Source organism: Pungitius pungitius, chromosome 19 (genome assembly GCF_949316345.1).
Source record: "Pungitius pungitius chromosome 19, fPunPun2.1, whole genome shotgun sequence".
Classification (NCBI taxonomy): domain Eukaryota; kingdom Metazoa; phylum Chordata; class Actinopteri; order Perciformes; family Gasterosteidae; genus Pungitius; species Pungitius pungitius.
In genome coordinates, this window is record NC_084918.1 from 3,427,808 (window position 1) to 3,452,906 (window position 25,099).

At 47.7% G+C, this 25,099-nt stretch overlaps 3 protein-coding genes across 6 annotated transcripts in view; 1 reads left to right on the top strand and 2 right to left on the bottom strand.

Annotated features, from left to right (window-relative positions):
• Positions 1-10,368, top strand: part of LOC119198375 (rho GTPase-activating protein 21) — a 50,203-nt gene extending 39,835 nt beyond the window's left edge. For all 4 annotated transcript variants that reach the window (XM_037455437.2, XM_037455440.2, XM_037455439.2 and 1 more), the window contains 17 exons: positions 1,077-1,223; positions 1,314-1,416; positions 1,536-1,572; positions 1,840-1,959; positions 2,124-2,423; positions 2,522-2,586; positions 2,665-2,813; positions 2,924-3,066; positions 3,168-3,326; positions 3,476-3,554; positions 3,680-3,753; positions 3,930-4,019; positions 4,104-4,229; positions 4,305-4,346; positions 4,644-4,749; positions 6,894-6,925; positions 7,647-10,368. In XM_037455437.2, coding sequence (XP_037311334.2) covers positions 1,077-1,223; positions 1,314-1,416; positions 1,536-1,572; positions 1,840-1,959; positions 2,124-2,423; positions 2,522-2,586; positions 2,665-2,813; positions 2,924-3,066; positions 3,168-3,326; positions 3,476-3,554; positions 3,680-3,753; positions 3,930-4,019; positions 4,104-4,229; positions 4,305-4,346; positions 4,644-4,749; positions 6,894-6,925; positions 7,647-9,248 — 3,374 coding nt within the window. In that variant the 3' untranslated portion in view covers positions 9,249-10,368. The remainder of the gene's footprint in view (positions 1-1,076; positions 1,224-1,313; positions 1,417-1,535; positions 1,573-1,839; positions 1,960-2,123; positions 2,424-2,521; positions 2,587-2,664; positions 2,814-2,923; positions 3,067-3,167; positions 3,327-3,475; positions 3,555-3,679; positions 3,754-3,929; positions 4,020-4,103; positions 4,230-4,304; positions 4,347-4,643; positions 4,750-6,893; positions 6,926-7,646) is intronic.
• Positions 10,369-13,173: 2,805 nt separating this feature from the next.
• Positions 13,174-14,041, bottom strand: LOC119199015 (B-type lectin plumieribetin-like). The gene is made up of 3 exons (XM_037456678.2): positions 13,978-14,041; positions 13,631-13,724; positions 13,174-13,530 (listed from the first exon to the last, which is right to left on the bottom strand). Exons 2-3 carry the CDS (start codon positions 13,718-13,720, stop codon positions 13,270-13,272), a joined length of 351 nt encoding a protein of 116 aa, XP_037312575.2. The 5' UTR covers positions 13,721-13,724; positions 13,978-14,041; the 3' UTR covers positions 13,174-13,269.
• A 3,323-nt stretch (positions 14,042-17,364) lies between these two features.
• Positions 17,365-18,188, bottom strand: LOC134102886 (B-type lectin plumieribetin-like). The gene is made up of 3 exons (XM_037456677.2): positions 18,125-18,188; positions 17,853-17,946; positions 17,365-17,731 (listed from the first exon to the last, which is right to left on the bottom strand). The coding sequence occupies exons 2-3, from the start codon at positions 17,940-17,942 to the stop codon at positions 17,465-17,467; spliced, it is 357 nt and encodes a 118-aa protein (XP_037312574.2). The 5' UTR covers positions 17,943-17,946; positions 18,125-18,188; the 3' UTR covers positions 17,365-17,464.
• Between the last annotated feature and the right edge of the window lie 6,911 nt (positions 18,189-25,099).

Sequence of the window (25,099 nt, forward strand, 5' to 3'; positions counted from 1 at the left end):
ATAGCACAGTTGCAAATAATAAATGGAACAACTGCTGTACATTAGGCCTCTGCCAGGCATGTTGCAATGAGAACAGAGTCCTGCTGAAGTACGGACAAAATGTTAACTTAGCTTAGCATAAAGACTGAATGAAGGCTGGCCTAGCGCTGTCTAAAGATTATCAATAAAGCTCACCAACATGTTTGTGTCAAACAAAAGTTTACTCCTCTCTAGTTTCCAGTCATTACGCTAAGCTAAGCTCATCATCTCCTCTACATAGCTTCACTTTTGACAGAAAAGTGGTATGAGAGAACTAATAGTCCATTTCATTGACTATTTGATTGAAGATCTGAATCGTCTGTTTAATGTCCATCTAATGGCCCGCTGGGCAGGAATGAGGCCTGCAGTCACGGGAAATATCTTTGAGGTTTCACAGGTTTTATTGAAGATTTCTATCCGTGAATTTGCAGGAATTTGATCATTTAGATCGTTTTTTTTTGCCTGGTTTTGCTTGTGCTTCTATAATGACAGATGTGTAACTTTTCACGGTTGATTAACGGCTGAAGAGTGCTGAGGTCGGCGGGGCCACATTTGGTTTTACCTGCCCTTCCTGCATCAGCGCGGTCGCCGATATGATTCATCGCACGCGCGGCGTCTCTTCATTTGTTTTTAGGGCTTGCCCTGCGGCTGATATTGCATATCGGGCATTATGACACGTGTCTGTGGTGACGTAATGCCGCTGCTGTGTTTATTTTCAAAGGGAAAAGGAACAGAACCAACCTTCTCCTGTCTGCATCCCCGTGTCGCTGTGACCGCTCTTTATTACTGCTCACATGAGATAGGAGGGATCAATGTGACTTTGTCTTTGGGTGATTTCCTGTTCCAAATATTCCCCCCCATCTGAATTAATGCCAGAGTTGTATAGGAACTCGGCCGAAAGAGACTTGCCACACGATCAGAATGACACAGTGGTTTACATGAAGGTTTTATGTTTTATTCTCTATATGTAACATGACTGAAGGTAACGTGTCCAGCATCTGCTGTTACGGCACCTAACATGGCGTCATCTCATCTCAGCGTCGTCTCTCTGTCCTCAGACGAACCATCCAGTCCCAGTACCGACCAGGACAGCACACACGTCCCCGCCTCCGCCATTACCTGCGGAACGCCCGTCATCACCACCGGGCCACCCAGCCCCAGCTCTCTGTCGCCTCTCATTCGACGCCACCTGTCACATGACCAAGGTGTGTTCACATGTGAGCGGCGGAAAAGAAGCTCCCGAAAGGCCACGGAGCCCGCTGGTTGCAAATGATGGCTTGTCCCTCTCTCATCAGATTCTCTCCGTCTCACGGTCGCCGAGTCCGATTCTGGCACAAAAACGGAGCGGTCCAAGTCATGTGACGAAGGCCTGGATAACTACCGGGGAGAAGGCATAGGGTGCGTTTCTTTACGTACCCTGACAGCCCCATTGTAAACAGCATTAAGTGATTGATTGGCGTAAAAAAAACAACACCCATTATGTCTCTTAAAAGAATACCTTTTTCTTTTCCATTCAGCGGGTCTTTAATACCTGGTCTGAAGAGTCTGAGGAAGGTGAGTTCAATCCCTATTTCTTTATCGAGCATGAGTTTGTCACGTGACTGGCACATCCTGCTGCTTTATCAGCACACCAGTTCACACCCAGAAGATAAAAGTTCTTGTTTACAACCGACGTCAGTGAATCATTAATTCAAAGTTTATTGTATTTATATTTAATGTTTCTCTGTAAGTATACACCGTGCCATCAGGTTTAAAAACTAAATAACTTTTCATCATCTGTTTATTTTTGATAAACTCTTGATTATTTTTTGTCCCACCAAGGGGGGGGACAGGTCATCCGAAGATTCGGGGTCCAGGAGGGATTCTTCGTCTGACGTCTTCTGCGACGCCACCAAGGAGGGTTTGCTTCACTTCAGGCAGCTGAGCACGGACAAGAGCAAGGTGTGCAGCGTCATGTGACCGTGTATAACTTGCGGGGCTGCCCCTGTTTGCAGGAGGTGTCTTTATTTGACATGAACCCGAAGTCCTCCATGTAGGAGACATTTCTATTCCCTCCATTTTGCTTTTTTAAAACACCTTCGCCTGCTCACGACCTTTTTCTGCAGCGCGTCGGAGGAGGCATGCGCCCGTGGAAACAGATGTACGCCGTGCTGAGAGGCCGCTACCTTTGCCTGTACAAAGACAAAAAGGAAGGACAGGCTCACGCCAACTGCCAATCGGTGGACGAGCCTCTGCCCATCAGCATCGAGGCGTGTCTCATCGACATCTCGTACAGCGACACCAAGCGGAAGAACGTGCTGCGGCTGACCACGTCGGACTGCGAGTACCTGTTCCAGGCCGAGGACCGAGAGGACATGCTGGCCTGGATCCGAGTCATACAGGAGAACGGCAACATGGACGAGGAGGTGAGCGTCCATCGCTCAGGCCGAGCCCGGGCGATTCAGGACAAACATTCACATGTTTCTCAATCTGTTCCACTCCCTCCCTCTTTTTTTTTTTTTAGAATTCTGTCTTCACCAGCCATGACCTCATCAGCAGGAAGATCAAGGAGTACAACACCTTGATGAGGTGAGTGGCCGAGTAAAAGAGAGAGAGAGAGGTGTCGGTCGGGTCGGGAAGCTCATTTTGTGTTCCTGTCCCACGCAGTCCGACGGGCAGCAAGACGGAGCCGTCGCCCAAACCCTCCCGCCAGTCGCTGAGCATCAGGCACACGCTGCTGGGAGGCAAAGGAGACAGCAAGGCCACCAGTCCTCCCACACCCAAAACAGAGCAGGACAGGAAGAACATGCACAAAGGTAGGACAAAGAAGCGTCCCCCCGGCTTTTGGCGCCCACCGAGTCCGTCGCGTTTGGAACCAAAGAATAACAAAACGTGGTGGCTTTGCTCCCCTCGCGGTGCGTCCCAGACGACACCAGCCCTCCCAAGGACAAAGGGACGTGGAGGAAGAGCATCCCGGGGCTGATGAGGAAACCCTTCGAGAGGAAGCCGTCCCCCGGAGTCACGTTCGGAGTGAGGCTGGACGACTGTCCCCCTGCACGGACCAACAAGGTCTGGACTGATCTCATCCATTTGCCAATCGTAATGAAGTAAAGTCATGAAACCGCCGGTCCAATGAGCTCAACGTTCTCCTGCATTTCTCCGTGCTGCAGTTTGTGCCTCTGATTGTGGAGGTGTGCTGTAAGCTGGTGGAGGAGAGGGGGCTGGAGTACACGGGCATCTACAGAGTCCCCGGGAACAACGCGGCCATCTCCAACATGCAGGAGGAGCTCAATAACAAGGGCATGAACGACATCGACATCCAGGACGATGTGAGTGGCGCCTCATCGATCGCTGCGGCTTTAATTAAACTCTCCTTGCATTCGCTCTGCCCTCGACGTGTTTAAAGAACTCTGTTTTTTTCTTCTCGTGTTTCTAGATGTCAAGATTTTTGCATTAATTCTATTGTCATATTTTGCAGAAATGGAGGGACCTGAATGTGATCAGCAGTTTACTCAAGTCCTTCTTCCGTAAACTTCCAGAGCCGTTGTTCACGAATGGTGAGTTTCACGTGGTGCGTGAGCGCCCTCTGATGGCCGGGAGTCAGAACTGATGCGCCGTGCAAACCGAAGTTGGATGCATTTCCCCTCAACCTTTTGCTTAACTTATTTACATCTTCCTGCAGACAGGTACGCGGACTTCATAGACGCCAACAGAACAGAGGACCCAGTGGAGAGGCTCAAAGTGCTCAAGAGGCTGGCGAGTGGCTTTGACAATTCATTTCATCAATACATATATTTTTATTGGTTATCGATGTACTTGCTTGGTCGGAGCCGCTGTAACCCCATGAAGTCCTTGTGGAATGCAACGACAAACGAGTAGATGGAACAGAAGAAGAAAAGCCTTGTGTGATGTTGTTCTCTTTCTGCTCGCAGCTTCACGAGTTGCCCGATCATCATTACGAGACCCTCAAGTTCCTCTCGGCTCATCTCAAAGCGGTGGCGGACAACTCGGAGAAGAATAAGGTGTGTGACTTTTTATCACATTTATCACATTTCAATCTGAGAAAGTTTAAAGATATGCATTAAATGTGTTGTTTTAATTTTTAGATGGAGCCGAGGAACCTGGCCATCGTGTTCGGTCCCACTCTGGTGCGGACCACCGAGGACAACATGACCCACATGGTGACACACATGCCGGACCAGTACCGGATCGTGGAGGCCCTCATTCAGAACGTGAGCATCATTCACCATTCCATGGCATCACGTAAAACACGGAACTAATTGGAATGACTTTTGTCTTTCTTGTAGTATAACTGGTTTTTCACTGAAGATGGAAACGGAGATCCAGTGGTGAGTCTGCTGAATTATTTACGGCTGAATTTAAACCGATTCAATCAAAACCATTTCCATAGATGGAGTATTTTAGGGACGTGGATACACATTTAAAAATAACCATACAGTGATTTTCATGGCGTTTATATTTCATTTATTTGGATTTGGTTACTTTCTTTCTTTTCTACAAAATATTTCAACTTGTAAAACACAATGGCCGAGTAGTGAATTTGAGTTTTAGCCCCCGGCGCCGCATGTCCGTCTAGAACGTCGTCCTGAACCCGCTCCTCGGGGCGTTGCATCTCCTCCCCTCAGACCATATCGCGTAACGACAGTGCGGTGGAGTCTCAGCCGGTGCCCAACATCGACCACCTGCTCACCAACATCGGGCGCACGGGCGCGTCGCAGGGTGAAGTATCAGGTAACGCGCTGCCTCTGGCGGGCCGACTCTGTGGTGGGTTCCTCTCTCTCTCTCTCTCCCCCCCCCCTGCTCTCCGCTGAGCGACCGCCTTGTCACCCGGTAACAAATGTTGATGATAACGCTGCTTCTTCCCCCCATTTTTGTGTTTTTTTGCTTCTCTGGCTGTTGCCACTAGACTCGAAATGTCTTTGGCCAACCATGAGTCCTGCGTCGGGCTTCGCTGCGCTATTTATTTGCATCACATCAGGTGGAAAGGATGCAATAGATTGTCCCGCTTCTTCATTTGCTTTCAGAGTGTTAACCGCCCCTCCTCGCTATTTGATGGATTTAGTCCTGCTCCTTTTTTTATCCCTTTAATAGCTGGTTATCTCCCTCCCTTTTTCCCGCCCACTGTTGCACAATTAAGGCATGTTGTTTCTTACTCAGAAGTAGATGTTTTTACAGCGAAAGGCGACCTCTGATTCCTCTGTCTCTAGTGAGGCTCTGTCGGGTGTCCTAAAGGCTTTCCCAGCATTCACACATACTGATCTTGACACAGGCCAAGTGGGAGGAGTCTATCACACCATGATGACACTGATGGACTCTATAATGTCCGTGATGGACAGCTGGAACTGTAGGAAGAAGGAGGATTGTTGCCCCCAGTGTAGCTGCCTAGTCTGCAGGAACCCGCAGTTCTTTTGAAAAGCCAAAGAGAAAGAAAAAAAAAACAAAGCATTAAACAAAAGGAACCGCGACGGAAAGGGTGGAGAGAAGCATCTCCGCTGGGGGGCCGCGGGTGTGGCGTGTCTGTCAGAGTGTACCTAACACGGGCCGGTGCTACTGTCTGAAAGGCTTTCCGCTGTCTCTCCTCACTGTCTCGCAAGCTGGCCATCAGGAGAGACGGCATGGTACGGTTCCTACGTCTCAGTCCGTGTGCGTCTGTATCGTGGGGGCTGCACAGGGGGGCTGTGCTACGTCACACAAACACAAAACACAAGCAAATTTTATTCAGGGGGAGGATGTCTGTAGATGGGATTACAGAGCAGGTGAGGACTGATCATAGGTTTTCCTCGCTGACACTCACTCTCTCTCCCTCATGTAGTGACCCCCCTCTTCTCATATAGCTAGCCCCTCTGTGAGCCCCCCGTCACTCTGTCTCTGTTATACGTTTATGTTTTGGTTTCTAACCACAGCCGTCTCCGTCATCACCGTGTCACTGTTGTCATATCTGAGGTATCAGACCTCGTCATAATCCACCAAAGTGTGTCTGCTTGTGTGCATGAGGTGTCCGCATATGTCGTCTTGATCTTTAGGTGACTGACCCACAACAAGGTTTCCTCATTTTCAGACTATTTTACTCAGGCAAAGTTGTTACGTTGCTCAGGATTAAACCAGTGGTTCCCGACCTGAAGAATTTCTGTGTGATAATAACAAGGGAAAATAATCCCCAAATTATGTTTACTTTTAGACTCTTTGTTTTACATCTTTTGGAGTAAGAATTAAAGTAGCCTGCAGAGTGTGAATGAACACTACGTGATGAGCAAATTCTACCCAAATAAACCTCTGGAATGAAAACACCCTCCAAATATGTTGTGTATGTATGACGGAAAAACAGGACCATGTGAATTATGTCTTTCATCTAAAGGAACCACTGGTTTGGACCACATGTAACATTCGAGAACGTCTTCTGTTGTTGTCGACAGTCGTAAAGCAGAAATAAAAGTATTTCTTCGGTATCTTGGAGGTTTTTTTGCTCTCGGAGGATTCACGTCTGCATCCCGTCTCCATTGTTGCGTCGCATGCCCCCCCCCCCCCCCCACACACACACTCAGCTGCTGTTAAAGTGTACCCGTTGTGTTTGCAGCTGCAGTTGCACTCAGATTCACTCAGAAACTTGAGGGAGGAACCTTTCCTCTCTCTTCTTGTGAACCTGAGGGTGACGTAGCGCTCTTCTGTGTGACGCATGGCCCGGTGTCTGCTCGTGTGTGTGTGTGCGCTCACTCGTCTTGTCCGCTGTGTGTTTTCACGCCAACGATCCTTCTCATCAACATTGTTCCATTCTTCCCTTTTTTTTCTTTTTCTCCTTGATTCATTTCCACATGCTGCACCTCATCGATGTCTGTGTACAAACATCTGACGGGTCTCTCTTCTCTCTCCACCCACAGATTCACAGACTAGCGACTCGGCCAAATCCAAGGTGAGTGTGTGTGTGCGTGGTCAGCGTTAACCCCCTCAGGCCACCCACAGTGTAGCATGAGGTCGCCTCCCCCTCCACTCAAGATGCACTTTAGGCTGGTGGCTTGTTGCACCAGATTCAGAGGAGGAATTCTGATAATAAAATATATTGATGTTTCTGATGAGAATTTTAAAGTGAATTTGTCAATGATTTGAACACTTTTGCTTAATTCATAGGTAGCCGTTAGAAGCATAGATACCACAGATGAATATATCAAAACTTAGACGGATAACAAAGGGTCGACACAGGTAGAAATAACGAGGCTGGGCTGACTTTGGGAAGCAAAGCATTAATGTATTTCTCATTATGAGATAACAAGCACAGTGAGGTAGTGTCATTTGCTGGAGCGGCGCCTTTCATCACTGCACTGCTTTCATGTGGCTGCCTTCCTCCTGCTTCCACGCCACAGCAGGGACGCTTCAGTTCATGCTGTGCTGCTGCTTCTCCCGTTGGCATGGAAACAATACTGTGCTCCCTGTTGATGCCGTCTGTTAATGTTCCTCTCTCTGTCCACTTCTTCGCGGGAGCCGGTGGAGTAAAGGGTTAAATTCCCAGGCAGGGGTGAAGTTTTCCCTCGTTTGTTCTTTTTGACGTGCTCCTTCCCCGTGATTCCCAGCATCCGAGGGTCCTCACTTTGGTGTCTTTTCTCCTCCTCGTCTTCCTCACCTGTCCCTTTGTGCAGGCTTCCTGGGGCTCAGGGAAGGACCGGGAGCTCCTAGTCTCCTCCATCTTTGCTGTAGCCAGTCGCAAAAGAAAGAAATCAAAGGAGAAGCCGCAGCCCAGCAGCTCAGATGACGACCTGGACGCCGCGCTCGCCAAAAATGAAATCCCCGGCCAGAAGCCGAACCACCGCGGCCTCTCGGCCGAGGCGCAGGGCCTCGACGCCTCGGCGCCGGTACGCGCAGACGAGAGGAAAGAGAACGGGAGAACTGTGGCGGCCGCCCCCAAAGCCAAGAGAGAGCACTGTCACTCCTCGCTGCTGAAGGACAAGACTCCGCCTCTGCCCTCCCCAAACGTCCCGGGCTACCAGACTCAGGCGAGGTGCTGCTTGTCCGACCCCCTGTCCCACCTCGACGAGAACACCTCCGACCTCGGGACCATGAGCTCCGGGGCGTCCGTGCCCAGGTCAAGACCCAAAAAGTGGAGCGGAGCGTCCCCCGACCTCGCCGCGGCCGGTCCGGGGGCGTCGGCCGGAGCGGAGGTGAGCTCCATCACCTCGGACTACTCCACCACTTCCTCCATCACGTTCCTGACCGGCGCCGAGTCCAGCGCGCTCAGTCCGGAGCTGCAGGGCGGGGAGGAGGCGGACGACGAGCGCAGCGAGCTCATCAGCGAGGGGCGACCCATGGAGACGGACAGCGAGAGCGACTTCCCGGTGTTCGCCCCGGGCGGCGGCAGCAGCCAGTCCACGCCGCGCCCGCACCCGGGTCCGGGCGAGGCCGAGCTCGGGGGAGGCGGCGCGGCGCCCGAGGGCGGCACCACGCCGAGGCTGGAGGCGCGGCGCCTGTTCCCGACGCAGAGGATGATCGAGTGCGACACCCTCTCCAGGAGGTGGTCCCTGAGACAGCAGACCGACAGCGAGTCGTCGGTGGAGGGCGGCGCCGGCGGGAGCGCGGAGCGCGGCGAGGGCAAGGCCGAGTCCTCCACGCGGCTCTCCCGGGTCCTGGAGGTGATGAAGAAAGGCCGGTCCACCAGCAGCCTCAGCTCGTCCTCGCGCAGCGAGTCGGAGCGCTCCGAGCCCTCCTGGCACCTCAGGATCACCGAGCGCCTCAAGCTCAGGCTGCGCTCCTCCGCCGACGACATGTTCACCCAGAAGAACCGAGCGCCGGAGGCCCGCGGGAAGAAGAAGAGCATCCGCCGCAGGCACACCATGGCCGGGCAGAGGGACTTCGCGGAGCTGGCGGTCATCAACGACTGGAGGGAGCAGGGCGGCGTGGACCAGACGGCGGAGCTGTCCGCCCTGGACCGCCTCAAGCCCCGGTGTTCCTCTCAGGACTTCTCCATCCGCGACTGGATCACCAGAGAGCGGTGCCGAGGCCCCGATTCCAGCGCCGAGGTGGCACCTCGAGCCGCCGCCGAGGACGCTCGCCCGGAGGCCGGGGACGTGGCCCCCGACAGACCCTCTCCCTCCGCGTCCCCGGGCGCACCGGCGCCGCCGGCGGGGGAGCACGCCAACGGCGGCGCGCCGCAGGGCAAACACAGAGCGGGCCTCGGGGCCGACGCTCACCCGCACAAACTGACCGGAGCACAGGTGGTCCGCTCGCGGTTCTACCAGTATCTGTGAAACGCCACCAGCCGCTTGAGGAAAAACCAACGGAATGAATGCGGGAATGTACGAATGTGGGTATTTTAGCGAAGGTTACTGCACAATATTTTTTCTACAAAGTGAACTTTATGTATCTACTGTACATACCATGTACAGGCTTATGCGACTGTTACTGGAATGATGAAGAACAGATGTTTATGAGTGTGATTCCACACTGGAACCGACGTGGACAAAACGCTGACCTCCTCCTGCGGGGGTCGAACCCCGCTCACGCAACAACGTGACGCGGCCCGTTACAGCCGCGTCGACGGGACACGAGTGGACTCTGTGGATCGTAGGACGGCACTAATGAACAGAAGGAACTTACTGAACGCAGGAGGAGGCTTCTTTTTGTTAAGGAATCATGGTTCAGTTTCTTCCTGTTATAAAGCGGTATGAAGAATGTATTACTCTCACGGACTAACACTAGTTGCTTGTGACAATATTGTCATTTTCAAAACATTAGGTATGTGTTTCTTGTTGCCTGTACTTGAAGTATACGGATGTAACTGAGGGCTGCTTTCTGGGCTGGGTGCTGTGGGAAGGTTTTTTTTCACAGTGCAGTCATAACAGCCAGATATTAGCTTGATGAACTGGAGGATTTTTATAGTTTTATCAAATAAAGTAATGAAAAGCTGATACCATAGTATGTAATGCTTGGTACAGTGGTCTTTATTTCCAAACTTTGTTCAGTTATAGACCAGTTTTCACACATTGTTTTTATCTCAAGAAGAAAAAGTGCCTCTTTTTTCCCTTTTTATAAAAACTGTTTTACCGGCAGTTGACAAGAAAAACACTTTTAGGAGAAAATAACCTCACAGGCATTCCAGAGATGTTTTTTTGTTGTGGGGTCTTTCCTGTTTTGAGTTAAACTCACATCGATATCAGAGCATCCAAATAGTCTGTCTGTGTCTCATTATATAGATTTACCCCCCCCCCCTCTTTATTTTAAAATGCAGTAAAATGCGTGGGCGCTTATAACCTGGGAGAAAAAAAACAAAGGTATCTTTATAACTGCATGAGACAATGTTTTCTGAACAGTGAACATCTCGCCTGTGTACAGAGAAGCAGGGAAGCAATGGCCTCCCTCAACAAACACTGGAAATAAATCATCTTTATTCAATGTGTGTGTTTTGTCACTAATATGTGCGCAGAAGTGTTGATTTCTCTGCAGAAGGCGGAACGTTTAGCTCGAGGTTTTAAACGCGTCAAAGTGTCCTATTTCACCGACACAACGGGCAGATGAAGTCAAGCCTTGTGATTGGTCGAGAGAGGGTCACGGGGTGTCCCGTAGTGAGCCACGAAGCGCCGTACACTTACATTTAAGGTTGTCATTTAAAGCCCGGCAGTTAATACCAAACATGTTTCGCGTAAACTTTGATATTTTAGTGGGAATGACTTTTCATGAGTGCTCAACGTCACTTGGTCAAAAAAAAACGGTTGTTTTTTTTGTATTAAGTATTGATAGAAATGACGCAAAAGCTAGCTCTTTAACTTTCGAGCCAAATACATTTTAATGTGGAAAGTTAAAATGGCTTTGACTAGAGTTAAAGGACGCGAACGCCGGTGAATGAGCGGTCCGTCGTCTTTGTAAACGTTGGTTAAAGAGTGGCCAAAGTTACCATCAATGCTGTCAACACATCCGGGAACCAAATTCTGGCCTTTCACAATAAGACATCCCGCTTTAACGTCTTCAAATAGTGCAATAAAAGCTCTTTCATCCTCCAATACGCCGGGAAAACTGCACCCTTGAACATTTATGTACCTTATTGCTTAAGTTTTGCAGGTTGAAAAAAAATTACACAAAAAAAAAGTCATGCTTTAAATGACTTTTTCAACAATGCAATGACAAAAATGTATTGGTTTATTACTTTTTCAACATGCTTCACTTCTGACATTCTTTATAATTGTTGTTTACCTGCCAAGAAAAGATTTATTTATTTTTAACAACCATAATGTGATGTTTAGCACTGTCGCCTCACAGCAGGAAGGTCCCGGGTTGGAGTCTGCATGTTCTCCCCCGTGTCTGCGTGGGTTCTCCAGCTTCCTCCCGCTGTCCAAAGACGTCCTCTGGGGATCAGGTTGATTGGTGACTCTAAGTGAGTCCTGGCTGTTACCTCTTCTCTGCTCCTCTGGCACCTGTTGCGTCCCGTTCCTCCTCCAGTGTCTGCTCTGCTCCTTGGATATATCCTCTACCTCCAATTAACCGATGGCCCGCAGGTTTGACCAATGCCACGTTCCTAGTGGCTGCAGCACCTGCACAGGATAAGACACCCCTCTTATCACCTCCCCCAATCGGAGCTTGAAGCTCCGCCTCCTGTGCTTGGTTCCTCACCCCTGGTTTGCCACAGTGCAAACAAACTAAATCTGGTTTCAGACCCATGAATCACTTCATGTCTTTGACTTTATGGCGGTTCCGGATCTCCTCACTCTGCGTGCTGACCAGGTGAAGGCGGCACATGTTGCATTTGGGTTTGCAGGAGTTTGTGTGCCACTCTGGTTTGTCAATCTTGTCGCACATGACCAGGTTGCAGTTTATTTAACCGCACATGTTTAACAGTAAACTGCAATGGCTCCTTCGTGCAAGTGTAAGTCGGCCGTCCTTTGTTTAATCAGCTCCAAATGTCTCATCATGAGACTCTCATGCGTCATCCTGCTCATGAACTGAATCCCGAGGTCTCAGGAGCCTCAGCAGGCCACGGGCCGCTGGCAGCCGGTCTGCCAGCAGCTGCCGTCGATGCCGAGCCCCCGACAGCAGCACAACATTACGTTATATACCCGTTTACATCATGAGGCGTATTCGCCTCTCATTGTTTAAACATGACGCTGTCCGATTTATTAAAACCGTTTGTTCTGTAGTTCTAATGCAGTCGCTGCCACAAAAGTAGGTGGTGTTTTTTTTTTTACAAGTCGTGCCTCCACTTGGATTGAATTAGGGGGCCCTCTTCTGAAATTCCCCACATTCCTTGTTACCTCCGAGGAAACCAAACAACTGCTCGGTGCCTCTCTCAATGTCACGAATACACAAAGAGTCGCTGCTCCTTTTTGTTGACCATCTTCTAAGCATCGGAAGTTACACGACATTCTTCGACAGCAAGTGTTTCTTTATCCTAAATTCATGCGTTTCTACAGTAAATGAACATTGTTAATAGCAGCTGTTTGTCACACTGCGGGTGTCGGGGGGCTCCGGGAGAAGGCAGCAGAAACGACTCAGTGCGGGTTAAATCTATTTTATTTATTATATTTCGTCCGTTCTCACGCGCCGCCTCACTGGGGTTATATGAGGACACAATCATTACCTCCACCTGGGCCCGTTCCCAGAGCCACTCCCCCCTGCAGCCGAGCCAAAACCACGCCCGCCACCACACTGTAGATATCTGTAGATATCTGAAGCCCACACTGGCTTCATCTGACTGTTCTTCATGTGTTCAACATGGAGTTGTCGGTTAGCATTTCGACGTGATTTTAAAGTGACTGAACGTCAGATCACATGGACGTGTTCTCTCCGTGAGCTGAGGGGGCAGAAAGATGAGATGCAGAGACACACTGAGACCCGACAGAGAATGATGAGATGAACCATCAATGACTTTCTTATCTGATGATATGAATCTCACAAAGGGTTTTCTACACCATAATGAGAACATATTGCTGATTACACATTTTATTTTCAAGTAAGTAAGATTTTGAATGCAGGACGTTGACTCTGGAGTATTTTTACATTATGGTAATGTTACTTGTATTTAATGCTTCCACCACAGGACCAGATAAAGGGAGAAAATCAGATCAAAATCATTTTATCGATTCATTACGTTAAACTTCACTCTGTTTTTAGTCAAAGAGTTGTTTGTTCACAAGGACCTGAGGTGAAGAGACACTTTTCATCAACACAAAGAGAAGAAACTCATTCATGGTTTGTGACAAATGTCTTTTATTTGATCTCAGATGATACAGAATGAAGGGTCACTGGTAACTGATCACAATGCATAACGTAGACAATGGATCACTTCTTGCCTTTGTCTTTATCAGAGTTCCAGATCTCCTCACTCTCCCTGCTGACCACCAGTTTTCCTGCATCGGTCAGGTGAAGGCGGCACATGTTGGATTTGGGTTTGGAGGAGTTTGTGTGCCACTGAGGTTTGTCGGCCTTGTTGTACATCACCAGGTTGCAGTCCTCCTGCATGCACACGCGCATGCCGTCTGTTCCGGAAGTGTCCGAAGACCAAAAAGGCTTCCAGCCGTAGATGACGAAGTTTCCATCGTCCTGCAGGCAAGAAAAAGTGAGGTTTTTTTAAAGAATATTTTGGCTTTACAAGGCGCACACACACACACACACACACACACACACACTGAGAGTCACTCACCTGGAAGATGGCCTTCCACTGCTTGTTGTTGGAGAGCAGAAAGTCTCCCTTGCGGAGTTCATCGTTTTTGGACAAGTAGTTCTTACTCATGATTCTGTAACAAAAAGAGGTCCATTGTTTTCATCTAACACATTGAAAATACTTTGAAAACATGGTTTGTTGGTTTGTTTTCTATTCCAACACCAGTGACAAACCTTTCACATTTGATCATAAAGCTGTGAACCTATTATCTTATTACGTTCTTTAGAATTTACCTGCACATGTTTAACAGTAAAGTGCAATGACTCCTTCATGCATCAAACACAGAAATGTTTTAATCCATCAGGGTAAAAGCGTAGAATACTTACAGGGTCGGAGGTCCAGTCAGACTGCAAGCAGAGCAAAATGAGTGATGTGCAGCAAGTGGTATTTTCTCCTACTTTTATACCACTAAACTCGGGGTGGAGAGAGGGAGGGGAGGGACCGGGGGCGTTTCTAGGATTCAAAGAAAGAGGGGCTTTTTTTGTCTGCAGCTGATTTCCCTCGTCTCAGACAGAAGGATGAAAACGTGTGATTGTTCTCTGTAGTTTTGCTTGCATTCTGTACATAAGAACACAAGAGTCAACGCTTCAGGCTCCTGGTGTAATGATAAACGACCCCATAATGATTCCTTGGATTAACGCCTAAAGTTAATCGTGACTTTAATTGTGAGGGAACTGTCTGAGCAGAAGGATCTCAGAGCACTTTGTCGATCCACAGCACAAGCTGCGCGGAGGAAGGAGAAGGTGTGAGTTTCTCCGGGCCGTGGTCCTAAAATCTAATCCGACATGTGTTGGAACTGGCTTGTGTCCTTCAGGTCTGGGACCTCGTTTCCTCCTTGTTTTAACAAAAACAAGGAGGAAACATGAAGAAGAAGCGTAAAGCTGTTGTAGACTTCTTCTTCCTTGCAAGAAATAAACGTAAAGTTACCACTTTGATTCACACACACTTTATAACTGATTCCCGATTGCGTGAGAAAATGTTCCATAACACCGAGGAGGATGGATTTTACACTGAGGCTCCTGCAGAGTCCGTCCGAAACAAGAAAGTTGAGTTTGAGAAAGAAATTTGTCTCTTGTAGATGAATGCTGTTTCGTGTAGAGGCAAATCCGCTCAAGGTGAGACACGCACGTGGATGCAGAAAGTGCAGTTGGATTAGTGGGACATCATGTGGCTGCAGGTGCAATGACTTCTTTTGTTCCGCTTTCTTTCAGTTCTTCAGACTTGGCTTTGAAGGCGTTTGGCTTGTGGCTCTGGAGGAGTTTGTGTGAAACCTCGGGTTCGTTTTTTCTTGTTGTGCATCACCAGGCTGCAGTCCTCCTGCAATGCACACGTGTTGTCTGAAGCCAAAGTTACCACCGTCCTGCAGCCAGAAAAAAAAAGACTTATCAGAATAATTTGACTTTACTTTATGAGCACTGGTCTTTGTGAAATTAAATGATCTCTGATAACAGTCAAATGTCTCTTTGTGCAGGGTAACTAAAGCGTGAGTTTACATAGTATGATAAACAGTAGAGGAAAATCTTTAACTTCTTTCATGAACCCTGGGGGGGTCTGGGACGGGTATACGGTTTGTTCCCAGAGTCAGAACTAAAACACGGAGTTTTAGTTTTTCTGCTCCACATGTCTGGAACAAAGCCCCCAGGAAGCTGCAGGTCTGCTGAGTCCTTCCACCCCCTTGGTTTTATGTGAAGCTCTTGGAAACGCCCCCGCTGTCCAAACGCGCTACACTAATAAAAAACGCCTCGCCGTCTGACATTAACTCGTATTTACTTATTGGTCAGGTGAAGAAGTTGCATGTGGGTCTGTAGGGGTTTGTGTGCCACTTGGGGTTGGTCACTCTTGTTGTGCGTGACCAGGTTGCAGACCTCCTGCAGGCACACGCGGGCGCCATCTGTTCCGTAAGCGTCTGAAGCGCCATAGATGGTGAAGTTACCATCCTCCTGCAGGCAGTAAAAAGAGTTGTTGTGAAGGATCAGGTTGCAGGCGTCTTGCATGCAGAGGCCGAACTGTAAGTGTCTGAAACCCCCAAAAGGCTTCCAGCCGTGGAGGGCAAAGTCGTCTTGTGCCACGACCACTGTTTCATGTTTTATGTTCATCAAGTGAGAGCATGGACACACCTCGAATTTCAAAAAATCAAAAAGCATTTGATAACTAAACAAAGTGATCAGGAATACAATTTACAAAGTAAAGTACAATGTGAACAGTGATGTATTTTGCAAAATAGAGAATTCTCTGCCCAAGTCAAAGGTGACTCATCAAAGGAGCTGCAGCAGAATTCTACCAGTTCTTCTCTCAGTTTGGTCCGGGGGGGGGTGGGGGGGTGGGGGGTGTCTTTTGGGTGTATTCGAATGTCATTGGCTTCTTCTTCAGAGTGTCTCCTCTTTGTTCATCCTCTTCACATCCAGGTGTGAAACTGCTGCAGTAACCTGAAACCTCTCTGTCTTATCGCTCCCTCACATTCCAACGCATTCTATGTAGAAACATCTGGCTTTATGACTCAATGAGTGAACATTGCATACATTTTTTGTCTTCATCTTATAACTAGTACACTTCAATTACAACATAGCATATGAGATCACAGTTCTTCATGGTTTAACACATTTCACATGGTGCAATACTCTGTTGACTTGCATCCAGTTGCTCATCTAATACCTGACAGGAGAAAAAAACTCCCGAAGTAAAACCCTCTTTGGGGAGAAAGTTGGGAGAAATACACAAAGGACGGCAATTAGCTTCCGTCCCCAGGTTTTAACATTACATCATGACAGGATGTTTAATGTGTACTACAATGCATTCACTTCATCTAACATATAAATGTAATATCTACACTCTTAACATCACACAAACTACAATTCTACACTAAACATTACTATATTCCCACCACTAGGGGTGCACTTCTACTTAAATCCCCAACACACCAAAACATTTGCATTTTGCCTTCAAATCAAATGACTGTTGAAGTTGAGATTTGATGAATCACGTTGTTAGACTTCAAAAAGTCTCCTTTGAGGACTTCATCGTTTTTGGACAAATAGTTATTGATGTTACCTGAGTAGAAAACATCTAAATGTAATGTCGAAAGTGTACATTGGGCGTCGTTCACCAGTAAATCTGTGAGCACACGTGAAAGGAGTAAAATTCACAGCTTGTTGCAAGCTTTGGAAAGTAAGGAAGTGCTTTGGTTCCGCATTACGATTAACTGGAATCCTAGAGATAATCTTTCACTAGTCACAAATCAACAGGATTTAAAGCAGTGTGACGAAAGACTGAAGAAAACATTGTAAAATAGAAACTAGACACATAAACAGAAAGGGTAAAAGTATCATAAATAAGTAGTATTCAAAATATATAAACAACAATCCACAATACCGGAAATGAACTATTGTAAATAGAGTGACTACTGTATATAATTGTTATTGAAGTGTATTTATTGTTTGTTTCGGAGGAGCTGAGACAAAGATTTTGAGTGCAGGACGTTGACTCTGGAGTATTTTTACATTATGGCAATGTTACTTGTACTTAATTCTTTCACCACAAAGACACAGGACCAGATGACGGGAGAAGATCAGATGAAGCATTTACTGAAATCATTTTATTGATTCATTATGTCAAAGTTCTCTCTGTTTTTAGTCAAAGAGTTGTTTGTTCACAAGGACCTGAGAAGCAGAGACAGACACACTTCATCACCACAAAGAGACACCACACTTATTCTTTTGTGCTTTGTGACAAATGTATTTTATTTGATATCAGATGATACAGAAGGAAGGTTCACTGGTAACTGATCACAAAGCATAACGTTCACATTGAATCACTTCATGCCTTCTTGCCTTTGTCTTTATCAGAGTTCCAGATCTCCTCACTCTCCCTGCTGACCACCAGTTTTCCTGCATCGGTCAGGTGAAGGCGGCACATGTTGGTTTTGTTTGGTTTGTAGGAGTTTGTGTGCCACTGAGGTTTGTCGGCCTTGTTGTACATGACCAGGTTGCAGTCCTCCTGCATGCACACGCGCATGCCGTCTGTTCCGGAAGTGTCCGAAGCCCAAAAAGGCTTCCAGCCGTAGATGACGAAGTTACCATCGTCCTGCAGGCAAGAAAAAGTGAGGTTTTTTTAGAATATTTTACCTTCACAAGGCCCAGGGCTCATGACGAGTGACGGCAGCGCACACACACACACACACACACACACACTGAGAGTCACTCACCTGGAAGATGGCCTTCCACTGCTTGTTGTTGGAGAGCAGAAAGTCTCCCTTGCGGAGTTCATCGTTTTTGGACAAGTAGTTCTTACTCATGATTCTGTAACAAAAAGAGGTCCATTGTTTTCATCTAACACATTGAAAATACTTCAAATGATGCTTTGTTTTGTCATTTTGAATACAACCAAACAGATTTAACAGTAAACTGCAATGATATTTTTCACCTATCAAACACAGAAATGTTTAAATCCATCAGGGTAAAAGCGTAGAACACTTACGGGGTCGGAGGTCCACAGTCTGCAAGAAGAGCAAAATGGGTGATGTGCAGCAAGGGGGATTTTCTGACACTTTTATACAGCTAACCTGGGGGGGGAGAGGGAGGGGAGGGACACGTCCACCTAGTAGAATCAGGATTTTCAAGTATTTAAAAAACACCTTCACAACCTTGCAGGGTTTTTGTTTAGCACTTCTCAGAAAGAGGATGGTCTTTTAATGGGGGCGTGATTAACGGAGAGACTGTGAATGATGGATGGGAAACTGGAACTGATGAGTTTTTTACATTGTTTCACATTCCAATCTGTGATTTAGAGAAATATGCATGAAAATTTGCACAAGAAAGTGCAAAAGAATGATGTTTTAGTACTTTTTTTTCCAATACATTTTTTGTTAAACTGAGACTTCAGTTTAGTAGTTAACTTAAATGTTAAACTTCATAGCGGCCTGTGATTTTTTTGTGAAGAAGGCGTCACAGCGGCGAGCTGAGTGGGCGGGGCCACATTTTCCCAGAACAGCTGCCGTAAATCAGTTTTTTTAATTGAGACACCTGAACGAGCCTCCCCCCCCCCCCCCGTCGAGAACTTGCTCCTCCTGATAACAAGAGACATGACGAGCTTGAACTCGCATGACATTTCATGTTTGCATGTTGCGTCAGGAGGTTTGTGGCCAAGCTTTTATCCAAATACAAATCCCAATGCCTTCCACTTGTGCATTGAGTAAAGCACAGCGTGCAAAGAGCAACAAACGCCATGTTGCATCCGGCTTCATGTCCAGGATGCACACAGCAGACGATGCACAGCAGCTTTGTTTCCACAAACATAGATAAAATAGAGCCATTAATGGGCCAGGACCGGTTTTCAGTGCTGGTTTCCTCCCCCCTGAGTACAATGGGACACTGTCCTCCCAAGCACTATACATTTCGGAGAAAAGTATGTAAACCACAGGGGAGGCGTTTTGGTCTCTAACAAGTTCTCACACAATATTTTCTACAGACTTAATCACCCCTTTGGCAGTAAATTCCAACAAATTGCATACTGACATTTAGCGGGATCGTTTTTTCTCACGATAGAAGATAACAAGACACGGCATGAAAAATATCCGGGGGGGGGAACTGTCCCAGCTGGTTTCAAACTGCACAGTGCTTCAACTTTGCCAAAACTACTGAGAAATCACACAGCAGAAATGTATTGCAGGTGACATTCAGGATGCAGGATGAGGTATTTTTACATCATATTTTTGCTACTTGTGCTGAACTGCTGAAGACGGGAGTCACCGTCACATCAAACATTTGGTTGATTTTCATGCTGCTCCTGTGTTTTTTGTTTTTTCCAACTCATTTTTGACCGAGACACAACTTGCATCTCATCTCCTTTTCCGTGTTTAAATTGTGTTGATACACAGAGAACGGAGGGACTCATTTTCTGCACTGTGCAAAACCTGTGTTGCTGTCAATGAGTTGTTGTAAACCCGAAGAGACAAAACAACCAACGCAGGTGTGAGAGATAGAAATGTCTGCAAATGCTAATCAGTGATTGACACTTTAATTGGCTGAAAATGTCATCCTCCTGAGAGCCCTTTTGGTACGAAATGTCAAGCATGTTCAAGCTTGACATTTCATAATTACATGTTGCCTCAGGCCGTGTGTGGCTAAGCTTTACACTAAATATAAATCAAACAAACAGCCCTTTGTGCACACACCCGTGCATCATTGATTTTGAGCGTGAAATACCCGTCATGTTCGTAGTGGTGTAAGAAGCATCCGTGTGCTGTGAAAAATCACAATGCAAGATAGAGGAGTCTTACTTAAGTACCAAAAGTAGAAATCACTATGAACTAGATGTACTCAAATGGACAAAGTATTTATTACTTATATGCGGGTGGTACGTTTTTTTTTCCTTCTTTGTTTTTGATTTGAAATCATTTTATTGATTCATTATGTCAAACTTCACTCTGTTTTTAGTCAAAGAGTTGTTTGTTCACAAGGACCTGAGATGCAGATACTGCAGACACTAAACCAACTGGGTCCGTTCTGAGGCTCATTGCCCCCTCGAGTGCTGCAAAAGCGTGACCTCGACTCTGTGTGGGGAGGGTTTCTGAGGAGAAAATCAGCTGGATTCAAAGTCTACACACAAGATCATCGTTTTTTTTTATTCCACAACGAAGCAAAAGGTAACATCTGTCATTGACATTTGTCACGGCCCACAGGAGTCTCACAAAGTGAGAGCGAAGCGCCCAGTCGTTACTTTAAGACGACAGCAACCGACATTTTGCAGGTGGAAATCTGCTGAGTATTATTTCGTGAAATAATTATAGAGTGAAATAAGCACACATTCTTTGGCTGCTCCTTCATGCAAACGCGTTCCATTCAATGCTTCCCGGTGGACACGGCCAGCAGCGTCGGGGCTCCGCTGTTGTAGTTCATTCTCCTGCAGTTCTGCGTCCTGGTCGTCCTCATTTCCTGCAGCATGAGAGCGAAACGCGATCATTTCAGGGCCACACAGAGCAGGCTGCAGACCACTGAGCTCCAATGCCAGAGGGGGGCGGGGGGGGGAGGGGGGGGGGTATTGATCTCACCACAACTGCTGCTTTTATGTTAAGTGAGAGATCTCATGAAAAGGTAGAAAATAAAGAAAAACTCAGGAGAAAGAAAAAAAGAAAAGGAAAACAACTTTTCTAACTAACGAAAAACAGCTGCAAGTAATGGGAGCCACATGCAAGATGACATCACCAGGTAAAAAAACAACAACGTAGGGGCTGTAAAGGTGAATGCACTACAAAATGAAAAGAGCTCCAGTTGTTTTGCAGAGAAACTTGGAGAGGAGATTTGAATCCCACCTGTGTGAGTCTCGGCCTCTGGATGCAGTGCACATACGGCTTGGGGATCGGTTCAATCTGCTCCGCTGACGTTTTGTAGCAAACCACACAGTCGATCATCGGCTGTGGAGTCATTGAAGAGCATCAACAGACCAGGATCCGCATGACGTGCGTGGATTTGAAATGAATCGTTTACTCCTTCAGGGACTCACTCGGTCATTCCTGAAGGGGCACGTCTGAGGGGGGGAGGCCGCCGTGCCTTTGGCACACGTGGTGGGTTTCAGGTAAAAGTGGTGGTACAGGTATTTCACGCCAAATCCAGACTGCAAGAGAGAAAATGAGTTAACATTTTTTTTAATCATTTTTAGAAACACAAGTACAAAATAATGCAAAAACAAATATAAAGAAATAACAATTACTATTTTATAAAGGAACAACGTCCATAGTCGCAACACAAGAGAACAAAGTCGATGTTCCTGTTTTCAACACAGACGTGTCATGTAACAGTCTCTAACCCCCCCCCCCCCCCCCCCCCCAGAAAGTCCTTCCAGAAGGGTTGAGTCACACCCAGAAAACATAGAAAACAGTTGATCACAATCCATCCGACCTCAGTTGGAAGAGTTTGAGTTTGTTGTTTTTAAACCCTGGAGGACTTTGCCTCTTTGAAAGCAAACATTTGTCTTTTGGGGTTCAAAATGATTTGAGATCATGTCTTATATCTTATTTTGGACTGCTTTCTGTAACGCAACAACCACTAAAAGTCAAATTCCTTCTATGTGCAAATGTACGTGACACAAATCTCCCTCTGGGGACCATGAACGGCTGCAGCTCACTGTTTACGTTGAACCTTTAAACCCCGTCAAAGGCACCCAGAACATGTGCAGTTCAACCAGCTGCGTTAAGTAATAAACATAAAAATATGAACGCAACGACAATGGTCTCAGCCTTCAGTCCGATGCGACAGAGGAGCGATTAGAGGAACCGTTCGGTGCAGCTGAAAGCTGAGGATCTGAAATCCAAAAGCAGACACTATTTGTCTTGAATGGAAATACAATCTTCCGGGACATTTTCCCACCTGTCTAGTTTTCCAGAAGGTGGCTTTTTCCCCCGAAACCATTCAAAAGGAAAAAAAAAAAATGCAACCTTTCACGAGGACCAGTGTCAGGTGGACGGGCTTCAGATCGCACCAGAGACGCGCCCTACCTTCTGACAGACTTCCAGCATTCACAGAGTAAATCAGACAGGAATTTACCCCCCCCCCCCCGCCCCTCCCTCCCCCTCCCCGAGGCCTTTCAGGGAAACATTCGCCTCAGACGTCATGCCCGTAAACCCACAGAGACGTTCACGCAAGCGGAGACTCCGCGAGGCCCCGAAGAAAGCGACACGAGACCCACGAGACGCTTTAAGCTCCAGCTCCAACCTCGGTGTCGGACTTCTCCTGGCTCCTCAGGAAGCGGAAGTGGTGGTGCACCCCGGCGTGCGCGTTGAGGGGCTCCAGCGCCAGGTCCACCCCCTTCTGGTAAGCGGCGGGCAGCTCGTCGTAAGGGTCCAGGGCCCGAGCCGAGCACAGGACCGCGGCACAGAGCAGCAACAGCGACCCGGTGGCCATCTTCAGCATCTCTGGTGTGTGTGTGTGTGTGTGTGTGTGTGAGCTGGGCTCCTCGGGCCTGGGAGGGTGGACTCCGTCCCCCTCGTTCCCTCCCTGTGGGATCGATAGATTCACGTGCAACAACAAGTCCTATTATGGCAGCGGAGCCAAACGAGAGGAACATCAACAGGCTCTTAATCCTTCTGGGTTTTTTGTTTAATCGGAAACTTCCCGTAAGACACCAGGGGAACATCTGGGCAAAACACTCAGAGGGGAGTTTCCACAGAAGAAGCTGCTCAGCAGAAGTGAAAGTAGAATCATATCCTTTTTTATTTCTTTTACAATGAAAGACTTTGATAATTCTCAATCTTGGAAACAAGCGTGGCATTATAAAAAAAAAAAAAAGCATTTGACCTCAAAGGTCAGTGAACTCTTCAGGTTCTGTTTCACTAGCTCCTTTGTTGTTGACTTAAGAGGGAAGTAGGTCATTAAAAAAAAGTTTTCACGGTATTTGACAGGGACAATAATGAGATCGAGGCAAGTACACACACACACACACACACACACACACACACACACACACACACACACACACACACACACACCCCTTTGTTTGGCTGTTGTAGCCTGGGGGGGGGGTGGTACTACTTGGAAAACTAAAACTATTTGGCAGCTTAACAGAGGTTCCCAAAGCCAGGGCTCGGGGCCCTCCAAAGGGTCACGGCATGAAGGTGTTGTGGGACGGTTCACTTCACAAGAGAAAAGAAAGAATCTTACCGATGTTCCAACTGACATTGTGAAAATGTATTGCAGGTTATTGCCGTTTTCCTTTTTAATCCTGTAAAGAAAGTAGAAAATCCTGCCAGCCTTCTCTATAAAATAGGCACGCTCACTCTAAATAATAGTGTACGCATTTGACAAGTGAAACTTTATTGACAAAGTGAATCTAAACAAACATATTTGCACAAGGAGCAAACACTAAAATTGTAAAAATAAAAATCTCACTAAAATGCAATAACAACAAAGCACAAACTACAGATACAAAACCTATGCGGCTTATAAATGACATGAAACCAACAGGCGAAGCGGCAGGAGGCCGTGGCAGGTGTCCGAGTAGATGCCGGACGTGTTCACTTGGTTCCCGTGGAAGCCAGAAGGGTGGGGGCTCCGCTGCTGTAGCCCATGGCGTTGCACTGGCCCACTCGGCCCGCCGTCATCTCCTGCCGTTCACAACAAAGAGTTAAACCATCAGACACCATCTCCACGCATCGCAGGGGGCTGCGAGCGCGTGACCTTTCGGGGGGGGGGGGGGGGGGGGGGCGAACACACTGACCTCTGTGAGGGCAGGCCTGTGCACACAGTGGACATACGGTTTGGGCTCCTGTTCAACTCCCCCTCGGAACGTTTTGTAACAGACGGCGCAGTCTATCAGCGGCTGCACGGACGCACACACACACACGCACACAACAGCAAAGACGGGTCAGACGAGGAAATTCTAATTCGGGAAACCGATTCGGATAAAAAGTCGGATAAAAAGAGACGTACTCGGTCGTTTCTGAAGCGACAGGACGTGGCGTCGGCCGTTCCCCTCTGACACTTTGTGGCCTTGAGGTAGAAGTGGTGGTAAATGTAGGTCACATCAAAGGCAGCCTGGGGACGAAGGGGACACGAAGCTTGAGCAAATAACGACAACCAGCCGTGACATCATTGCCGACGACACACACACACACACACACACACACACACAGTACCTCAATGTCGGACTTCTCGATACTCCTGAAGAAGAGGAAGTGGTGCTGGATGCCTGCGTGGGAGTTGAGCTTCTCCAGGGCCAGGTCCACTCCTCTCCTGTAGGATTCGGGGAGTTTGTCGTAGGCCCCCTGCGCATCGGAGGAAGTGAACAAAGGCGCGAGGCCGAAGAGCAGCAGCAACAACGCAGCCATGTTTCTCGTGTGCAAACAACAGGGAGCGAGGGGATTGTGCAACCGCCGCCCCCCCCCCCCCCCCCCTCCCTCTCCCCCTCCCGCTCCCCAGCCAGCACCTCCTTTCCCCTTCCTTCCCGTCGCCTGTCCGGACTCGTTATGTTGATTCACAGCAGGAGAAGTTTAGCACGGTGGCCCAGAGCTCATCGACACTGCAACTTAGAATTCAAGCAGAGAAGTAAAAACTGGTCTCAACGCCCTTTATCTCCCGGGCAACGGGTTGGGGGGGGGAAATGGGGGGGGTTAGAAAATCCATGCAGATAGATGGAACAAAAGGGTTTTGTTTTGGATAAATCAGCCTTTCAACAGCTGCAAATTAAACCATTTCAGGGTTTTGGGAGGACATCCGCAAACATACATCATACATCATGGAATGCGACCCAGTTGTTCATCATTTCAAAGACTGATAATAGTTCATTAGACCTCTTCTGGCATTTAAGTCACACAAAAGAAATGTCTGAAATGTGATGGGGTTTTTTCTGGGTTGGATCTGCGTCGTGTTTCTTGCTGTCGTGTTTGAACATCCGCAGAGAAACTTTCTACTCGCATGCGTTCGCTTTGATGGACAAAAGAAAACCACACAACAGAAAGAA